General features: G+C 27.0%; 1 protein-coding gene across 1 annotated transcript in view; it reads right to left on the minus strand.

Annotated features, from left to right (window-relative positions):
* Positions 1-11,083: 11,083 nt before the first annotated feature.
* The window catches only part of LOC129981275 (homeobox protein SIX6-like), a 39,604-nt gene continuing 33,097 nt past the window's right edge, over positions 11,084-17,590 (minus strand). Inside the window, exon 2 of the mRNA XM_056092047.1 lies at positions 11,084-13,000. Within this exon, the coding sequence (XP_055948022.1) occupies positions 12,601-13,000 (400 nt within the window). The 3' untranslated portion in view covers positions 11,084-12,600. The remainder of the gene's footprint in view (positions 13,001-17,590) is intronic.

Raw genomic sequence — 17,590 nt, forward strand, 5'->3', positions numbered from 1 at the left:
ATTGAATTTATTTAATTTCGTCTCGGAAATCACACTTGTAGAATTATATATTATTTGCTGAATTTTTACTATTGTATTAATTACTAACCGCCTTTGGCGACAAGCTGAATTCGCCAGGATTAATGCTCACTGAAATTTTCTTGATCTTTTAATAGCTTCTTCAGAAAAAAATATTTTTAAGCTTCAAATTTTGATAGTTATATAACTCGTACGTACGTATATATTATATTAAGTATCTCAATAAATTTTCACTCCGTAAAATTTAAATTTTGAATCAAAACGAATTTCAATAAATAAAAAAAAACTTTTTTTGCTGAAACCAAAAATGTAATTTTTAAAAAATATTCATCGAAAAATGGGCAATAAATTAAATGTTTCAAAAATGAAATCTTATATGTACTATGGAATATTTCTTATAATTAATGCAATATCTGTAATTATAAATAATTAATGCAATATGAATCAATAAAAAATTCTCTGATTCATAATAAAATTCAGTTTTATTTTCAAAAGTATTTAAATGACGTAAGTAATATTTTAATTTCGTGACAAATTTAACTATTTAAAGTGCCGTATTCAGTAAATATATTTATATTTACCAAAACCAAAGATAAACACATAAAAAAATATTCATTTCAACATATTTTTTTTATTTGGAATTAATATTTAAAAAATCATGTAAGCAATAAAAAAAAATAGTACAATTTTTTTTGTGTAATTATAAAATGATGCAATAATTTAAATATGACTAAAGAATACAGTGACATGCATTTAATTCTAAATTACCAGTAGCATGTTAAAATGAAATTTTATCTAATAAATATAAACCAAAACAATATAAACAAATTGGGTTAACGTTCCAAAAATACAGATAAGATCAAAAACCTATTTAGTTCTGTTGACCTTAGATAAAATTATTTCTACTAATCACGTTCACTAGAGTACCCACTGATTGTGAAGCTTTTGATAACTGATTTAAGCCCTTTTGCACGGAAGCGGAAAGGCTTATCTTTCTCATGGATAAAGCTATTTGTACAAAAATTTGGTTATCAATAAATAAATTACTTTAACAATGCTTAAAAAAAAACATTTTATTTATCTAATTTCTTTTAACTTTACATTATTTGATGCATATGGAGTTGGAGTGGAATATGTAAGCTTTCTGAAACTCAGAGGAAAAATTGAGAGGATTGTTCAGACATATTAAGAGGAACAAAAAAATTTAATAGAGTATGATATTATAAATGATTTTGAGTTGATGAAAATCGTGGAATAATTAGTGGCAAAAATAGTAGTGGAACATGATGTCGTAAATAAACAATTATTTTACAGTTTTCTTTCTCAATTCCTGAGTGAAAGCATGCGTGCGTGTGTGTAATTAATGTTTCAAAGTCTACACCAAGGGCAAATATTTAAGGAAGGCTTGAGTTTTGCCCCGAATGGGGTCGATTGAGAAAAAAGCAAAATCTACACTTTAGTTTGACAGTATTGTCCATTTGTATTCAATGTGCATTTAGACATTGCTAAAGACGCAATCCTCTTAATATAAATTCGATGAAGCGATGGTATGGGAAGTTTACATTGACAAGCAGCATTTTTTATATTCTCAGAAGAAGCAGGCTTAGTGTGAAAGAAGCAGCCTTTATATCAGCGGAGTCCTACAAAATCAACTCGCAATTCATTACGCAATTATAAATACGCCGGCGTCCTTGCATAGAGGTAGCGCATCTTTCCCGTGAACAGGGCGTCCCGGGTTCGAATCCCGCTTCGGACATAGTTCTTCATCTGTGTTCTATCTGTGAGGTGTGTGAATGTGCCGCCCTGTAAAAAGGGGTTGTGCAAGCGAATGCGTGAGTTTCATCTTCACATGAGCTAGAAGTCAGACTTCTGCTCTCGGGTGCTCAGGGATCTTTACTCACAGAAGCTGTTGCGCCCCCTTTCCGTGGTAACGAGGAATAATACCCCAGTATATTCCTCGTCCCAGTCAATTATAAATACCCCAGTCAACTTTAGTTAAAAAGTTTCATAAGAGGTTTAGATTGGTTACCAAGAGAGGGGGGGTGCATGTTGAAATGTATTGAATTAGAGAGTCCCATTAAAGATTTTATAAGAACACGTGCAGACATCTATATATCTACTTGGATACTTAAAAAAGAATGCAAACACAAATAGATCCAATTATAAGAGTTTTTGCTCAATGAATTTTTGTAATTAGAGCAGAGCTTTGTGCTTGCCTTGTATGTCATTTTAAATAATAAAAGCTAATAATAAGTACTGTTAAATATTTTTTTACAAAGTATTACTCTTATTCATAAGTGTTGTTAAATATTTTTTACAAAGTATTACTCTTATTCATAAGTGTTGTTAAATATTTATTACAAAGCATTACTCTTATTCATAAGTGTTGTTAAATATTTTTTACAAAGCATTATTCTTATTCATAAGTGTTGTTAAATATTTTTTACAAAGCATTACTCTTATTCATAAGTGTTGTTAAATATTTTTTACAAAGCATTACTCTTATTCATAAGTGCTGTTAAATATTTTTTACAAAAATATGCTCTTATTCCAATGAAGCTTAATTTTTTTTATTAATACAGGCATCAAATGCAAGTTTAACAAAGAAAAAAATAATGAACCTGTAATTATAATGAAAGGATTCCAATATATCCGAAAGAAAAAAATTCAAAGGGAAAAAAAGCAGATTTTTTATATTTTACTTCATAATTTCCAAAATTTTTCGTATATCTTGGAGCTCAAATTCTCTGTAGTTCACTATTCAGTAATAACTGTATGGCTTTCATTTCTTTGTATACAATCTCTAATAAATATAAAAACAAAAATTTATTATTATAAATTTTCTTTTTGGCATTTCAGTCAAGAAGATTGATGCAAGTAATAAAATAATAATAATAATAAAACGAAGCTTTAAAAATCTCTCTGTGATCACAGCTCCATCAAAATTCCAACTTTTCTGACAAGCTGTCAAATTAGTTTAAAGCAATTTCTTAATAGAGTGTATTTTTTTCAGCCAAGGTAAGAGCAACAATGCACAGCGGAAGATAAATAAATATAAATTGAGATGAATGATAGACTTTTTTTTTCCATTGCTCGTTTCATGTGCAAGTTTGTAATTAGGTCATGAGGAAGACTGAAAATTTGCATTTCTCTAACATGTCTCAGTATTTCGATGCACGTAGGTTTTTACTTTGTTTCCATATCGTTAACCACCTACTGAGAATATGCTATTGTATTTGAAATTTTGAAGTATTTATTTAATAGAATTAAGAGGGGAATAACCAAATGCTATATAATAAAATGCAATTCTGAATTTAATTTTGTTTCTTTGGGTTTAATGTTCACGTCATTTTGACGCGAACTCACTTTGAATAAAAACTATTAGTAAGCAATTCCGTGTCAGTCATCCATTCTGAATTACCATCAAAACTTGTCAGAAGTCATCTTATACTGGTGTAATAACTTAATTTTTTTTTTATTTTTAACATATAAATATTAAACTTTCCAGCAATAAGATTATTCAGCTGGAAGATTTATTTTCTTCATATTTAGTTAGATTACTTATTTAGACCCACCAGGGACCTATAAAATTAATACTAGAAATAGGTGTGAAGAGAATAAATCCAAGAAGCTTGTGGGTTATATGTGTTGATTATGTTCTTATACAGTATCATTCAAAAATTGATGGGGGCAATCCTTTTTATATAATATAATGTGCACATTAGAAACGAATTAAAATGCGGATGGATTTTCTTCCAACTGAAACAAAATGTGAACCGGTTTCCTCTAAAAGTCTTGCATAAAAGTTACTTACTGTTTTCTACTTCAGGTGATATCTATGTGATTCAAAGTCATTTTTGCTAACAAGCGATGCCCCAACACACTCTATCCTGAGTTTTTTACACATGCTTTTGATCAGATAATTTTGAGTAAGTAAAATAAAAGTCACTATAGTTATCTATGTTATGCTACAAACTAGAAGTAAGAAATTTTGTAAGACGTTGAAAATTTATTAAACTTATAAATTATTTAATTGTTATTAAATAATTTATGTTTAAAGTTATGAATTGATTATATGTTCTCCGTTTATTTTAGTTAAGGTGTTAAAATAAAAAAAAGAAAAAAATGTAAAGTAAGTGATATTCTTTAGAAGTAGGATAGTCGAGATAGATTAAACATCCCTTTCCTGTTTTCTGTTGTTGCTTTCGTTGCACATTTTTAAATGATTTTATTTAAAATTGTTATTACTCAAATTATTTGTTAATATGATGGGTAAAGGAAAAAAATGCTAACTTTAAATGCTGTGCTCATTATCTACCTATGATTGAAATTCTCGAAGTTCTGTATTGCTTTTTGCCTATTCATTTTTTCTTATTTAATGACATAAATTTTGATGAATGACAAAGTTTTTTTTTCTCTCTCTCCTTCTCGGGGCTATTCAGCACCTAAACTTTGTAATGCAAAAAAATTAATAATTTCTTTTAAAAAAATGATTTAGATAAAAACAAAAAAGGTTAGAATTATATATACTCCAAACAACTTGCAGGGCATAAAACATATTCGCGATTAATTTTATAGAGATAAAAACAATCAGCCAGAAAATATTTTTACAAATTTCCTTTTCATCTTTATGTTATTTTAATTCAATCAACTTACCACTAAAGACAAAATGATACGAATAACAAAAAGGATAGTTGCATTATATTTTCTTAACAGAAGAATTGAACTATTTATTAAACTTTACCTTAATCTCGATTATTCTGTTAAAAATACCGACACAATATCATTTCCTATTTCCGTCAGATTGTAACAAAGCAAATAAAAAAGATCTCAGTTCTTCCACATTTCACGAGTTTTCCCTCAAGTGATATGAATATTTCATTTTACCTTGACAGTGACATTTAATCTTCCAGCTCTGATTTCAAAAACTCTGTCTCGCTTAAAGTATAAGAAAAATTCGTCATTTTCCTTATTCGTTTATGCACGTGTCATCACTTCGTATTTTCTTACATATTTCCTGCAAAAGTCGAAGGGATTTCCTGTCTGTATTGTCACGCATCAGTGAATTCACAGTCCGGTTATTCCCTTCTTTTTTTTCCGAGAATGAAAGAAGTTTTTGATAATTTTCAGTGAATCTTTACTAAAAATGAAATAAGAATATAATTTTCAGTGAATATTTACTAAAAACGAAATAAGAATATAATTTTCTGTGAATCTTTACTGAAAACGAAATAAGACTATAATTTTTAGTGAATCTTTATTGAAAACGAAATAAGACTATAATTTTCAGTGAATCTTTACTGAAAACGAAATGAGACTATAATTTTCAGAGAATCTTCGCTAAATTTATTTTCATCAAAAACATAAAAGAAAAATAATACAGGGATTTAAAAATATATATATGTATCTACATTTTTATCAGAAATTTTATTTTTAAATCATTTTATAATTTATCCTATATCTTACATTTCCCTTTATCCTTAATAAAAAAAACTAAGACTATTTAAAATAATTGTACATGCTACCAATAGATGTAAATTGCTTGTCAAAAATGAAAAGACGTTCATAAGCATAATACAAAATGAAACAAAGTTTTGTTTTTAAATGCTTGTAGTAATTCTCATTATAATGAGCTTGTAATAATTACTGACATCACTACTTTCATTATATAAGAAAAACAATACAGGGATTTTTTTTTTAAATTATGCATTTTTTTATCTTAAAAATTTATATTTAAATTATTTTACACAAAACTTAATTCAGTTAAAGCAAATAAATTATAATATTTATTTTAAAAAAATTAGCCCCTTATAAATTTTATCAATAAATTATAACTACGTTTAAATGGACATTCACTTTCACCCAATATTTAGGAAATGCATTTTCAATTTAGATTTCTTTTCTTCCAGCAAAAAGCAAAATAGTTGGCTGAATTAATTAATTTTTCAAGCTTTAGATTTATCAAGGAATTCTTAAATTTTCCCTGTTTATAAAGTCTTTTTTGTGGTAGAGATTTTCGTTAACCCACTTACATCAGAAAATTTTTGCAAAAATGCGATTAAGGGCAATTACTTAAAAAGTTTTAATAAGTTAAGATGATTTTCTTAATTAATTTAAAAAGTAAAAAAATTCTTGAAAAGAAGAGCATGTGGAATATTCGAACCAATAATTTGTGAAGTCTAGTATTACATTAATTGGAAGCGGCTATAAAATCTTCATCTTACTGAGGATTTTTGTAATTAATTTCGGAGTTACTGTTAGAAAATTGTACGGGATTTGGTGTAAAAATTTGAAACATTCCTGATTAATGTCACAATAAATTAAGTACAATGTCGCAACTGATTATAGAAAAATGCTATTCAAAATAATTCCTATAAAGTTTTGAGAAAAAGGCTAAATCTTAAAATATATATTTTAGATATAGCTTTCTTTTGCAGGACAGAGGATATTTGCAGTGTAAACCGTTGAAAACCGACTTCCGAACACTACATATAAACTTTCAATTTAAACTAAGATTAAATTTTAAAATAATTAATTATATTTCACTTTTTTCTTATAAAAATTAATTTACAAATATTTGAAATAATATTCTGCCTGAAATAAATCCTTTAAATAATATTCTTGTTCAGAGCAGAAAATAATAAATATTTTTCTATTGTTATTAATGTTCTGTGATTTAAGATTTTCTTTTTTTTTTCTTTTATTTCTTATATTGATGCCATAATTTTTTTATATTGATGAACTATGAAAACTATGAGAACATGAAAGTTAAAGTCATCTTATCGAGATCCCAAAAATTCAATTTTTTTTAATAATAGACGAGATTTTAAAAAGTATCAGCTTTTGGGCTGAAATCAAAGGACCCTAAAACCCCTATGTATAACCTTATGAAATGTTCTTAATAATGAAACTTCAGGCGATTTCGGACTTACCGTAACTATAATCTTATCATTTAAAGATATAAGATCCATTTCGTTGTTAAAAATTAAATGATGTTTTATTCATTTCACTAATTTTATTTTTTTGAATCATTTTCAAAAATTTTATTTTCGTTTTGGGTGAGATATCCTTTTATAAACGCATTGTTTTGAACAATTTGCTTGTGTACAACCGACTATCCCCACCACTACTGAACGTAGCAGTATAGACAGGATTGAACAATTGCTTGTCAGCTATTCCATATATACGAACTTTTTTATTTCAGAATGTATTTGTAAAAGAAAATAAGTTTTATATCTTTTCTTGATTTTAACTAATGAGTCACGTGATTCTTATGAATAATAATGAAAAAGTATTTAATGAAATTTCATTTCAAATCGATCGTCTGGAATTAAATCGATTTTCCTTGTCTGCGAATTAACTACAAAAATGTTGTTATTTTATGCCAGACCTCTATATAAAGAAAGAAGAAGAAGAGATTTTAAATTTTAGTTAGAAACATAACTGCATAATAATATTTTAGGCTTGACTCGTCTGGCTCCATTATTTTGCATTCTAAGTGTGAAAAATTTCATATCGCCCAGTTTACAGCAATTATACCAGCTAAAAAGTAGTATGTTAAAAGATCATCCAATGTTCTGAAATATGTTAACACATTTGCTACTATGAATTATTCTTCTAATTCGAACCATCTATTTAGTTAGATGGCCTTTTCTTCGCTATCTCTTACATACAGGAGAGGAGTCATCTAATTAAGAAGTAGATGTGAAAAGCAAGAATTGCGCGGCAGCCAGCGCTTAAAGGCATTAGTAATAATAAACTGAAAATTTTAATATTTATAGTTTGTCCTAGTGCATGAGAGCTATTCAAATATTCACATCAATTATTCATTATATTGCACTTTTATTGTATATGGTAATATGAAGGGAAAGATTTGATACAAAATTGTGCTTGATATAAACTCTGAAAAATTTATTTAAATTTAAAAATTTAGAAATTGAATTCTTACGTTGCAAAGCTAATTTTTTTAAATTTTAAAATAATGTAAAAATAGATTTTGTGCAATACTTTGCCCCGAAGTTATATGGAAAACGGAGTTAAAATTTTAATTAATTTTTAATAAATTACTAATCGAATTAAAATTTTTAAATGTCTTTTTAATTAGCATAGACTACCCATGAGTAAGAATATGCTAAATTTCAAAATGTCTGTCCTGCAGAAAATCATTCAATCATTTCGTTTGCATTATCTCGCTTTTTCAATATGTGCAAAACCGAGTGAAAAGGCAGGGACTGAAATACTCTAAATGGAAAAAAATCCCTCTAAAAATCTTTCAATATGCCTATAGTAATAGTGAAATTCTAATACCATTAAAACATACGATCCGTTTCGCTATCTATCTGGACAGGGCTATTTTTTGTCTTATTCAAACATTTCTAACTATAAAAGCACGTGATACCGATACGTATGTGAAGACAGACACGGTGAATAAATTGCTTATTACTTATTTTTTATCTGTGGATGTTGCAATTGTAATAATTTAATCAATATTTGTCTTTTTGTGACCTTTCTGTGTGTACGTGTGTGAACTGAATCAAAAAATTTCCGACTGTTCAAGAGCTGTACATTTTTCCCCGGCTTTAACTAATTATTTATCTATTTTAAAAAGACATGTTTTAAATTTGACATTGAAAGCTTTATCAGATACGATGTCGTCGAAGAAATCGATTAAAATTTCTGTCAGGAGAGTTCTTTGATGTTCTCTGTGAAATAACCAAAAAAAATTCGATAACAATACAGAAAGTAAAGCCACAAGAAAAAAAAAAATCCTAAAATTTAATTTTATATACACAGTAATTTAATAGCATAAAAAATATTCTTTAAAAAGAGAATATTGTTTGCAATGGTTTTCAAGCTAAATATTTAAATATTTCTTAGGTTTTTGAAAGTTTAAATAAATTAAACTGCTTTCTTTAAGAATTCATTTAGCTTGATATTTGATAAAGGTATCAATGATATGCTCTTTGATAGTAAAAAAAACTAGCATTTTCTGTAGATGTTGATGCAAATTTTAAAAGCCAAGAACATTAAAACCTTGAAAAATAAAAATTAAAGCAGTGAAAACATTTTACTTATAAAAGAGAACAACTTTTATAGAACAATGAAATGAACTTTAAAGTAAATTCTTTAATCTTAAATATTGTGGTGACATTTTTAAGCGAAAGATTTGTTCTTTAAAAATATTATTCATAAGTTTATAAATTGTAGCGAGATAATTATTTTAATGAATACTGCGAATAAGAATCAACTCAGTTTATGTAAAAATTGGAATTAGATTTAAATAATAAGAATCAAAGCTGCATAAATAATGCAGAACTTACGCATAAATTCCATCTTTATTTTGGAGCAAATTAAATTCTAAATTATATCGGGAGGGATTGACCGTTGTTAACAATTAGATTCATTCTTTTCTTAGCATTTATTCACGTCTTTTACTAACAATTTCGATCTCAGTAGCTATAACAGAAAAAAAACCATTATAAAAACAGAAAAATAATTAAAAATTACCTAAGATCTGCTATAGAACAAAAGAGATTAGTAAGTTCTACAATTATTTCTATTAAAAGTGATATTTTACAAAAATTAGACATATATATTTACTTATAACCAAATCTGCGTAAAACAGATCCCAAAAAGTTCAATTTTTATATTTTAGTTGTTGTCATATGTTGTAATTATTTTGTTTAAAATTGTTTCAGTTTATTTGTTTATTATTTAATTGTTATATCTTTTTTTTAACTTAATGGAAGGCCGTTTATATGAAATAGATTTAATGTCTTACGCTAATTTAATTTTAAGTAAATAAAATTTTATTTAGATTACTTATTGTCTGTATCTGTATATAACTTCTAACTATAAGCTGATAATATTAAGAAGTACATTTAATATTAGTTGCGTTTAATATATTTTCAGCCGCTGGCAATACGTTTTTTTATATAATATCAGTGTACATATGATTTTTCAATAAATATGTATAAATTCAAGTTTTAGCAATTATTTTTATGGCACCATTTTATATAGTAACCAAAAGCCAAGTAACCAAAAGCCATTTTACTCTTCTATCGCCCGCAATTACATAAAGGAGCTCATTAAAATTTTATATTTATGCACCAATTAGGCTTCGCACGTTTGAAGATTCTTAAAATTTTCATTCAATCAAAGAATGAAACTAAGATAATAACTTCTTTTATTTCTCATCAAACAATAGAACGACAGGATGAATCTTGATCTTTAAATAATAGCTACTCTATTTATATTTACATTACAAAGAAAGCGACAATTGTTGTTTCGTAGCTGAATTCAAACATTTTTTTTCCATGAAATAAAACATTCATTCATAGCAAAAACAAAACAAAAAAAACACATAAAAATGTTATATTCACATACATATTTTATTTCCAGAGATGAAAATATTCATAAAGCTATAAGCAAACAATGAAATGAAATTTTAGACATTTTAAGAATCTGATAAAAGTTTGAATGATTATGATTAGATATGATTGGAATCAATTTCTGCCCACGTGATATAAGGTAAATGCGCTGTGAAATTTAAACTTTTGCATCTGTTGCATATTTTGATGAATGTAAAAGGGATGAATTTCTCAAACTTGCTTAAGAATATGTTCAATTAAGTATTAATGATATGTGGAGTAATGTTTGTCATGTATTAGTGTTATTTCATTAACTGACTGCATTAATCTAACAATTTTAAATATTTTAAATTCAAAACTTTAAAAAAAATCTTTTTATCCTAACTTTATTGCATTTAATTTCTAAATTTTCCTCTTCTGTAGAAATTTAAAAATGTAAAGCTTATTAACATTTATTATTTTACGCCTTTGATTAAAGAATTTCAATTTATTCGACTGATTAAAGAATTAGAAAATTTAAATTTTTTTGCTAATTAAAAATTTAAAAAAAATTTAGATTGTTTAGGTAGTAATTATTTCAATATAATTCTTAATTTATTTCTTTTAATATTCCAGTAAAAATTATTTCTCATTTAGTCAGATTTAATTCATTTTCTATCTGTCTGAAACTGTACAAATTTTAATACCCTCTTAATCCTCAAATAAAATGAAAATTTTAACTTATTATTAATATTTTTACAATTTGTAAGGAGTTGCTTTTAAACAACTTTCTCTTTAGTAAAACGAAACATTCATATTTAACAATCTGTAAAAACCAAAATATTCTAACGTCATCCTTTCAAACACAAAATTGTTCTCAAAGATATTTTGATCCTATGTACACATATACACATACAGAAACATCTGCTATTCGAATATTTTTCAAAACATTCACACACACACAGACATCATAGACTTAAATGTCTCATTTATACATATAAACAAAGTCACTTTTTTTTTCTTTGATGAACCTAGAAGCAACTTATATCATTGTGCACGAAATGGACTTCAATGTACATAAACACTTCCAATAAACAGCGTCAAACTGACGTTGATGGATGACAGTTCCTATTATTCGAAACAAAGTTCGTGAGTTCAGAAATGACAGTGTAATGTAATTAGCAGATTCTAATTAAGTACTGTTCTAAAATGTCAACCGACAGTCTCATTAATTCCTTTAGTTTTAGACTGAGCACGAATAGGTCGAACACAGCAAATGATGATAAGGAGTTATCTGAAAACTAGTGAGTTATGCTTCGAGCTATTAGTCATCCTGATGAAGTCGGAAGATTTTAATGAGTATCGTTCCAAATAACAACACAAATTAGGGTTGATCACAATTTCTGAAGAGTTAATATTTGTCCGTCGTATTTTCCATTGTTATCATAGATTGAATGTCATGCACAGACTTAAATAATCTATTAGCAATAAATCTTTATTTTATGATAATATCTTTGAAGAATCAAATATTGTTATAAGATGTTGTTGTGAGCAAAATCACTTCCTATTTGTGCATGGTGAAGTCTAAGTTCAATTAACTTCCACGCAATTTTAGCCTTCTAGAGACCAAATCAAATTTAACTGGTGATATACTCTATATAAAACCACTGGAATTCTGTTCTAATATTTTATGTTGCGTTGTTTCATGAGATAACATTTTATTAATTAGATATGTGACCAACTTTGTAATGATTGACTCTTTCTTTGCTTATTGAATAAATATTTAAATGAAATAAGAAAATATCTTTTAAACAATGTTCTTTAGAGAATTGCTTAGGAGGGGTTTTTTTTCCGATTATTTCCAATAAAGAATCAGACACATCTATTTATTCCTTAAGGTATCATTCTGTGGGGCGGAAGGAGCACGACAAACATTTATGATGAGGCGATGTGATTCCAGTTTAATTTGATATCACCTTTATTAATATATATTGATACTATATATAAAGCTTTGATAAGCGTTGAAGCTACATTTATGGGAGATATGAACAGTTCTGAAGCACCCAGCCACTAGATTTCGAAGTCTATTCCGCTAAATAACTTTCCCATTTCTTCCATGTTATCACACATCTTTTGACATTGCACATAAATTGCTGTTAGAACACCTAACAACTGAAATTCTGGGACACCCATTGGAATAACAGAAATAAAAAAAAAATCTTTCTTATGTCCTTCAAGCCCGATCATGCCTATCTCTATGTAGTATTGAAGCCAATGGATCATGCCTGTGATGATGCTGGCTGAGGTTTAGACTTTGCCTCTGCATTCCGTGATGTCCTGGAGAGGGTGTCCTGCTGGAGTCCGAAGTGGTAGACACAGGAGCCGGACTCAGACATTGAGGGGAGCTTCCACCATCGAATGATCCAAAACTGCCATTGGTGTTCTCTCCGTCATCAGTTGTTTCTCCTGGACCCCCTCGGATGTGATCGGAAGAGGAGGAGGATAGTCTATGGTGCAGGCCTGAGTTACCGTTGTGTACCCCCTGGGTCGCTGTGTGGTGGGGTCCTCGTTGAGACGCTGTTCCATGCTGGTGGTGGGACAGCTGCTGTTGTTGCATCTGCTGCTGCAGTAACCTAAGAGATGGGAACACATTTAGTTTATTGAGAGCATTGTTATTTAAAAAAAATGGAATAGGAAGAGACATATTATTGATATTTAAACTTAACTCTTTAAATTCAGCTGAGAAGACTGTTTGATAAAAAGGCATTTTAGAAAATCAAACCTCAGATAAATGATTTTCTAATACCTGGAGTTTCATACTGTTAAAAATGTTGTACCACACAAACAAAAACAAAAAAATATTTGTAGTATTTATAAAAGCATTTTCCGATTAAGAATCGATGTAATAGAAATCGACTGTTTGTACTTAAAGAAAAATTTATATTATTCATTCATATTCTTAGATAAATGTTTTGCATAATAATACAATAAAATAATAATTTTTATATACTTTTACAAATAATTGATAATTATGTACAATAGCTATTGATGATTTATCGGCTATTGAACCTGATTTAATGTAACCAAAATTAATCAGGTTCAAGTTGAATACAAATCCTACGTTTATTTTTTATTGACACCGCGTCCAAAAATATAATTAGTCAAAAAACATTAAATGTTAAATTACTTTTTGTCGAAAATATATTCCTACTGCATTTTTTTTAAATAAAAATTGTAGAAGTTATCTTTTTGAAACTATTTATTCTGCCAGAGAGCATATTAATTAATTCAGATATATTTTCCTAAAAAATGCATTGCATTGCCGAAATACAAAGTTTTAAAAAACATTAAATCATTTTTCAAAAATCTAACTAATAACTTGATTGGTAATCATTCAATTTAACTTTATAAGAATGGTGATTATTTCGTCTTAAAAATCTGTAAAATAAATACAAAATAACTTTGGTGTTTAAAGATTTTTTTTTTCAGCTTTCTAATCAAACTCTTATGATAATTTCATTTTTTCCTAAAAATTTACTATTTCATCTTAAAATTAAAGATTTTGTTACTTTCAGTTAAATCTCTTTATGTTATCGAATGTTTCTGTTATTTAATGTTAACATTATTAGAAGTATGTTGTTAATCACTTATAAAGAATCATAATGTCTCATATTCAAAACTTTAAGAAAAAAATAACTATTATGCATTTATTTGTAAATAAAATAATTTAAAAAAAAACTCTTGTTTGAAACGAATTTATTTTAGCCCAGATGTTCGGAACTTCAAAAATATCTAGTCATATCTTTAATTATATATTTAAGTAATTTTCAAATTTAAAATTTGCTTAATTTTTACATTTATTTTAGTGAATATTTATTATTTAGTATTTTTCAGCCACAATCTGTATTACTATATCAGAAAAAAGCTTGATAATAAAATTATATAGCTAATTTTTAAAAATAATTGTTATGAAAATATTCATCTCTTTTATTTATTTTTTTATTTTATTTTATCAGAGTCTTTTTCAAACGTTTTAATAATAATGCTCAAACACCTTAAAGAAATAAAGATAATTCTACTTAAAAAATCATAGAAATGCTTAACTATTACATTTATTAAAGATTTTTGTGAAATTTAAATGTCATTCTGAGAAAACTCAGATAAGCTAATGTTATTAGAGCAGTATCTATCTTTCTCTTACAAACCATCATTATTTATTTCATTTCTGACCAATACTTTACAAAGAAAGCAATTCAGTATTTTATTTCAATGAATTGAAAAGAAGAATTAGGCATTCATATAAATAACATAAGCCTTTGTAAAAACAGCTCCATATTCTTTTTAGCTAGTGACTTACTAAAGCAGTAATTTGTCTGCAACAAATGTCATATTTAATCGAAGCTTGAAAGAATTCAGAAATCATTTTTTGAGATAAATAATTTCGATTGTGTTCTATGTGAGTATTATCCACTTATCACAATCATTGTGCGCATGTAGTTTCCAAAGCCCTGTCAGTTGTTCCGGAAATGCAACCTTTTATTCTCCCAACAAATGTCTAATCTCGAAACAGATGCAATTGTTGTGTTTCCAAAGTAAATCTATGGACTGCTAACTGATGAGTTAGCCGTAAATACAAAACCATTGTACTTTCATCATTATACTTTCTACTGTACTTATTGATCGCGTTGCGTGCTTATTTAGAAAAGAAAGGAGGAAGTTAAAAGTTCTGAATTACACGAGAAACACTACAATGAAGTTAATGATATATTCGTGAAAAAAAATACAATAATAACCCATGGTCGGCACGTTATATTAAGCAAACAGAAGAATTTGTTTGGAGCACATGTTATGTTTAGATAGGGCAACTTCAAACACTTTATTGGGAAATTTAAATATGAAAGTGTGATGCATTATATTTTAGTTTTGGCTGCATCGCAGATATCATTCATTTCTTTGGTTTATATTATTTTTGAGAAATGTAAGAATTTTTTTTTATACTCTTACACTTAATGATTAAGAATGCATATATTTTTTCATATCAGTACAGATATTATTTTTCAACTCAAATAGCTCATCTTTCATGATGGATTACAGAATGATAATGTATCCATCAGCTCTGATTCTAACTTTATACCTTTATTTGTCCTTCGATTATTTTCTAAAAATTAAGAAAACTATAAAATATCTTCTATTTTTATAGCTTACAAGCTGGTACCCGACGCTTGTTGCCGCAAAAAGAATAATTTTGACATCGTTTGAAATTTGAAATAACTATCTTGTTTGCTTAGGAATGATAGAAAGAATGATATTTAATTTCTTGGCGACAATGAATACATTCATTGAAATTGAATCATATTTAAAGCAGAAGTATAAATAATATTTATTCTTTTTTTTTATTTTAGATATAATAATTGTACTTTACCTATAACCTTCGCGCAAGTGCGAGCAATAAGTTGGCTAAGTTTTATTGCAATCGAATGAGTGGTACGGAAGCGCATAAAATACGAACAAACCAAAATTTAATTTTATATATTAGATACATCATCCAAAATTAATTTAGAATGTAAACATATCATGCGAAACGTATTAATATAGAGAATATCTTCTGTTGGAATTCTTATTTTTGTATAAAATAGGTTATCTTTCATGATAAGTTAGAGTGCGATATGTTATTTTTCAACTTTGATTGTGACATTATTCATTTATTTGTCTTTTAATAATTCCTTAGAAATCAAAGAAACTATAAAATATCATTTCTTTTTACATTTTATAATTAAAAAAGTAAATAAAATTTAACATGAATCAGTGTAGAAAAGATTCTTCCCTGGAATGTTTATTTTACATCATATAAATATAAATCTATTTCTAAATATATAAATAAATGTTATGTGGAATGTTAATGAGGAAAATGTTAACTTTCGTTGGAATAAAACGAATGAAATTTTCTTTAAAAAAAGATACGCATGAGTTTTCGAACTTTTTTCTGGTGCGAACAAGTTACGGGCCAAATGGTTTTGTAGGCCAAATTCCAAACAAAAATAAAACATATTAGATTGATTGATAGTATTTCAATACTGACTTCTCTAACTTTAAAGTATTAGTATATTTGTTTTATGTATTTTTGTAAATTAAAAGAACATATAAATTTTTAATTGAATTTAAAACAAAGCACAATTAAAAGAGAAATAGAAAAATACAAATTATTATAAAATAAAAGCAATGAAATGACGAACTTATGAAGAAAAAAATTATTTCAACTCTTTTGAAGGTGTTTTTTAAAAGAATGTGTTGGTTAATCATAAGACCGCTTTTATGAGTCATGATTAATGACAAATTCAAAGTTTTTTATTCAATCCTTTAGTTATGAATATTTTCTCTGACCTTTGATTTCAAGTATTCCGGATTTTTAAACTTAAAAATTATGTCTTCATAAGATGGTGTCGTGGTTTGAAGGTTTCTATCCATTCTAGCAACACGAAATCAAGCTTGGTTCACTTTCAAATCATATTTAGATAGATTCATCTTTTCATCTAACTGTGATACAAAACTATGAGATTTTTTTCAAAGTTGTGCTCGAGGAGATGCCAAATAAGTGGTTTACATTTAAAATAAAATTATGGTATGCGAATACTCAAACAAATAACATATTTTATATACATCTCATCCAAGCGCCGCCAAAATAAAAGATAAGCTTCAAAACTATTCTTTCTCTATAAAATTTATAACCTCTTGTTAAATTAAACATTTTTTTTTTGTACATTATTATGCATTTATTCATCAATAACAATTTTTTTTTTTTTTTACGGTTTTGTGGTACATAGGTATGGATTTAGTTTCGTTGTTTTGAGTGTCTGTGGGCAAGATTTTCCAAGAACATTTCCACTTTAATGGAGGATGATATTAATTCTTCTGTCAGTTAAATTTATGGCAATTATCTACTTTTGGGAATTTTATGATATTGTTGTAAGTTTAATTTTTATAACTATATTTAAAAATTTACTGTTTTTGAACCATTTAATTCTTTTAAATGATCCTAAAGTGAATGTTAAACATTTTTTTCTATTGATTTTCTTAGAAGCTACTTTCAGTTAAGAGATCCTTTAACCATTTTAATCATTGGCATGATTTTAAATTACTTAAAATAGTAATATTTCTAAATTTGATAATTCTATAAATTTTAGTTGTAGAATAGTTATCTTTTTTTAAAAAAAATTATATGTTAA

Source organism: Argiope bruennichi, chromosome 8, assembly GCF_947563725.1.
Source record: "Argiope bruennichi chromosome 8, qqArgBrue1.1, whole genome shotgun sequence".
In the NCBI taxonomy this organism is placed as follows: domain Eukaryota; kingdom Metazoa; phylum Arthropoda; class Arachnida; order Araneae; family Araneidae; genus Argiope; species Argiope bruennichi.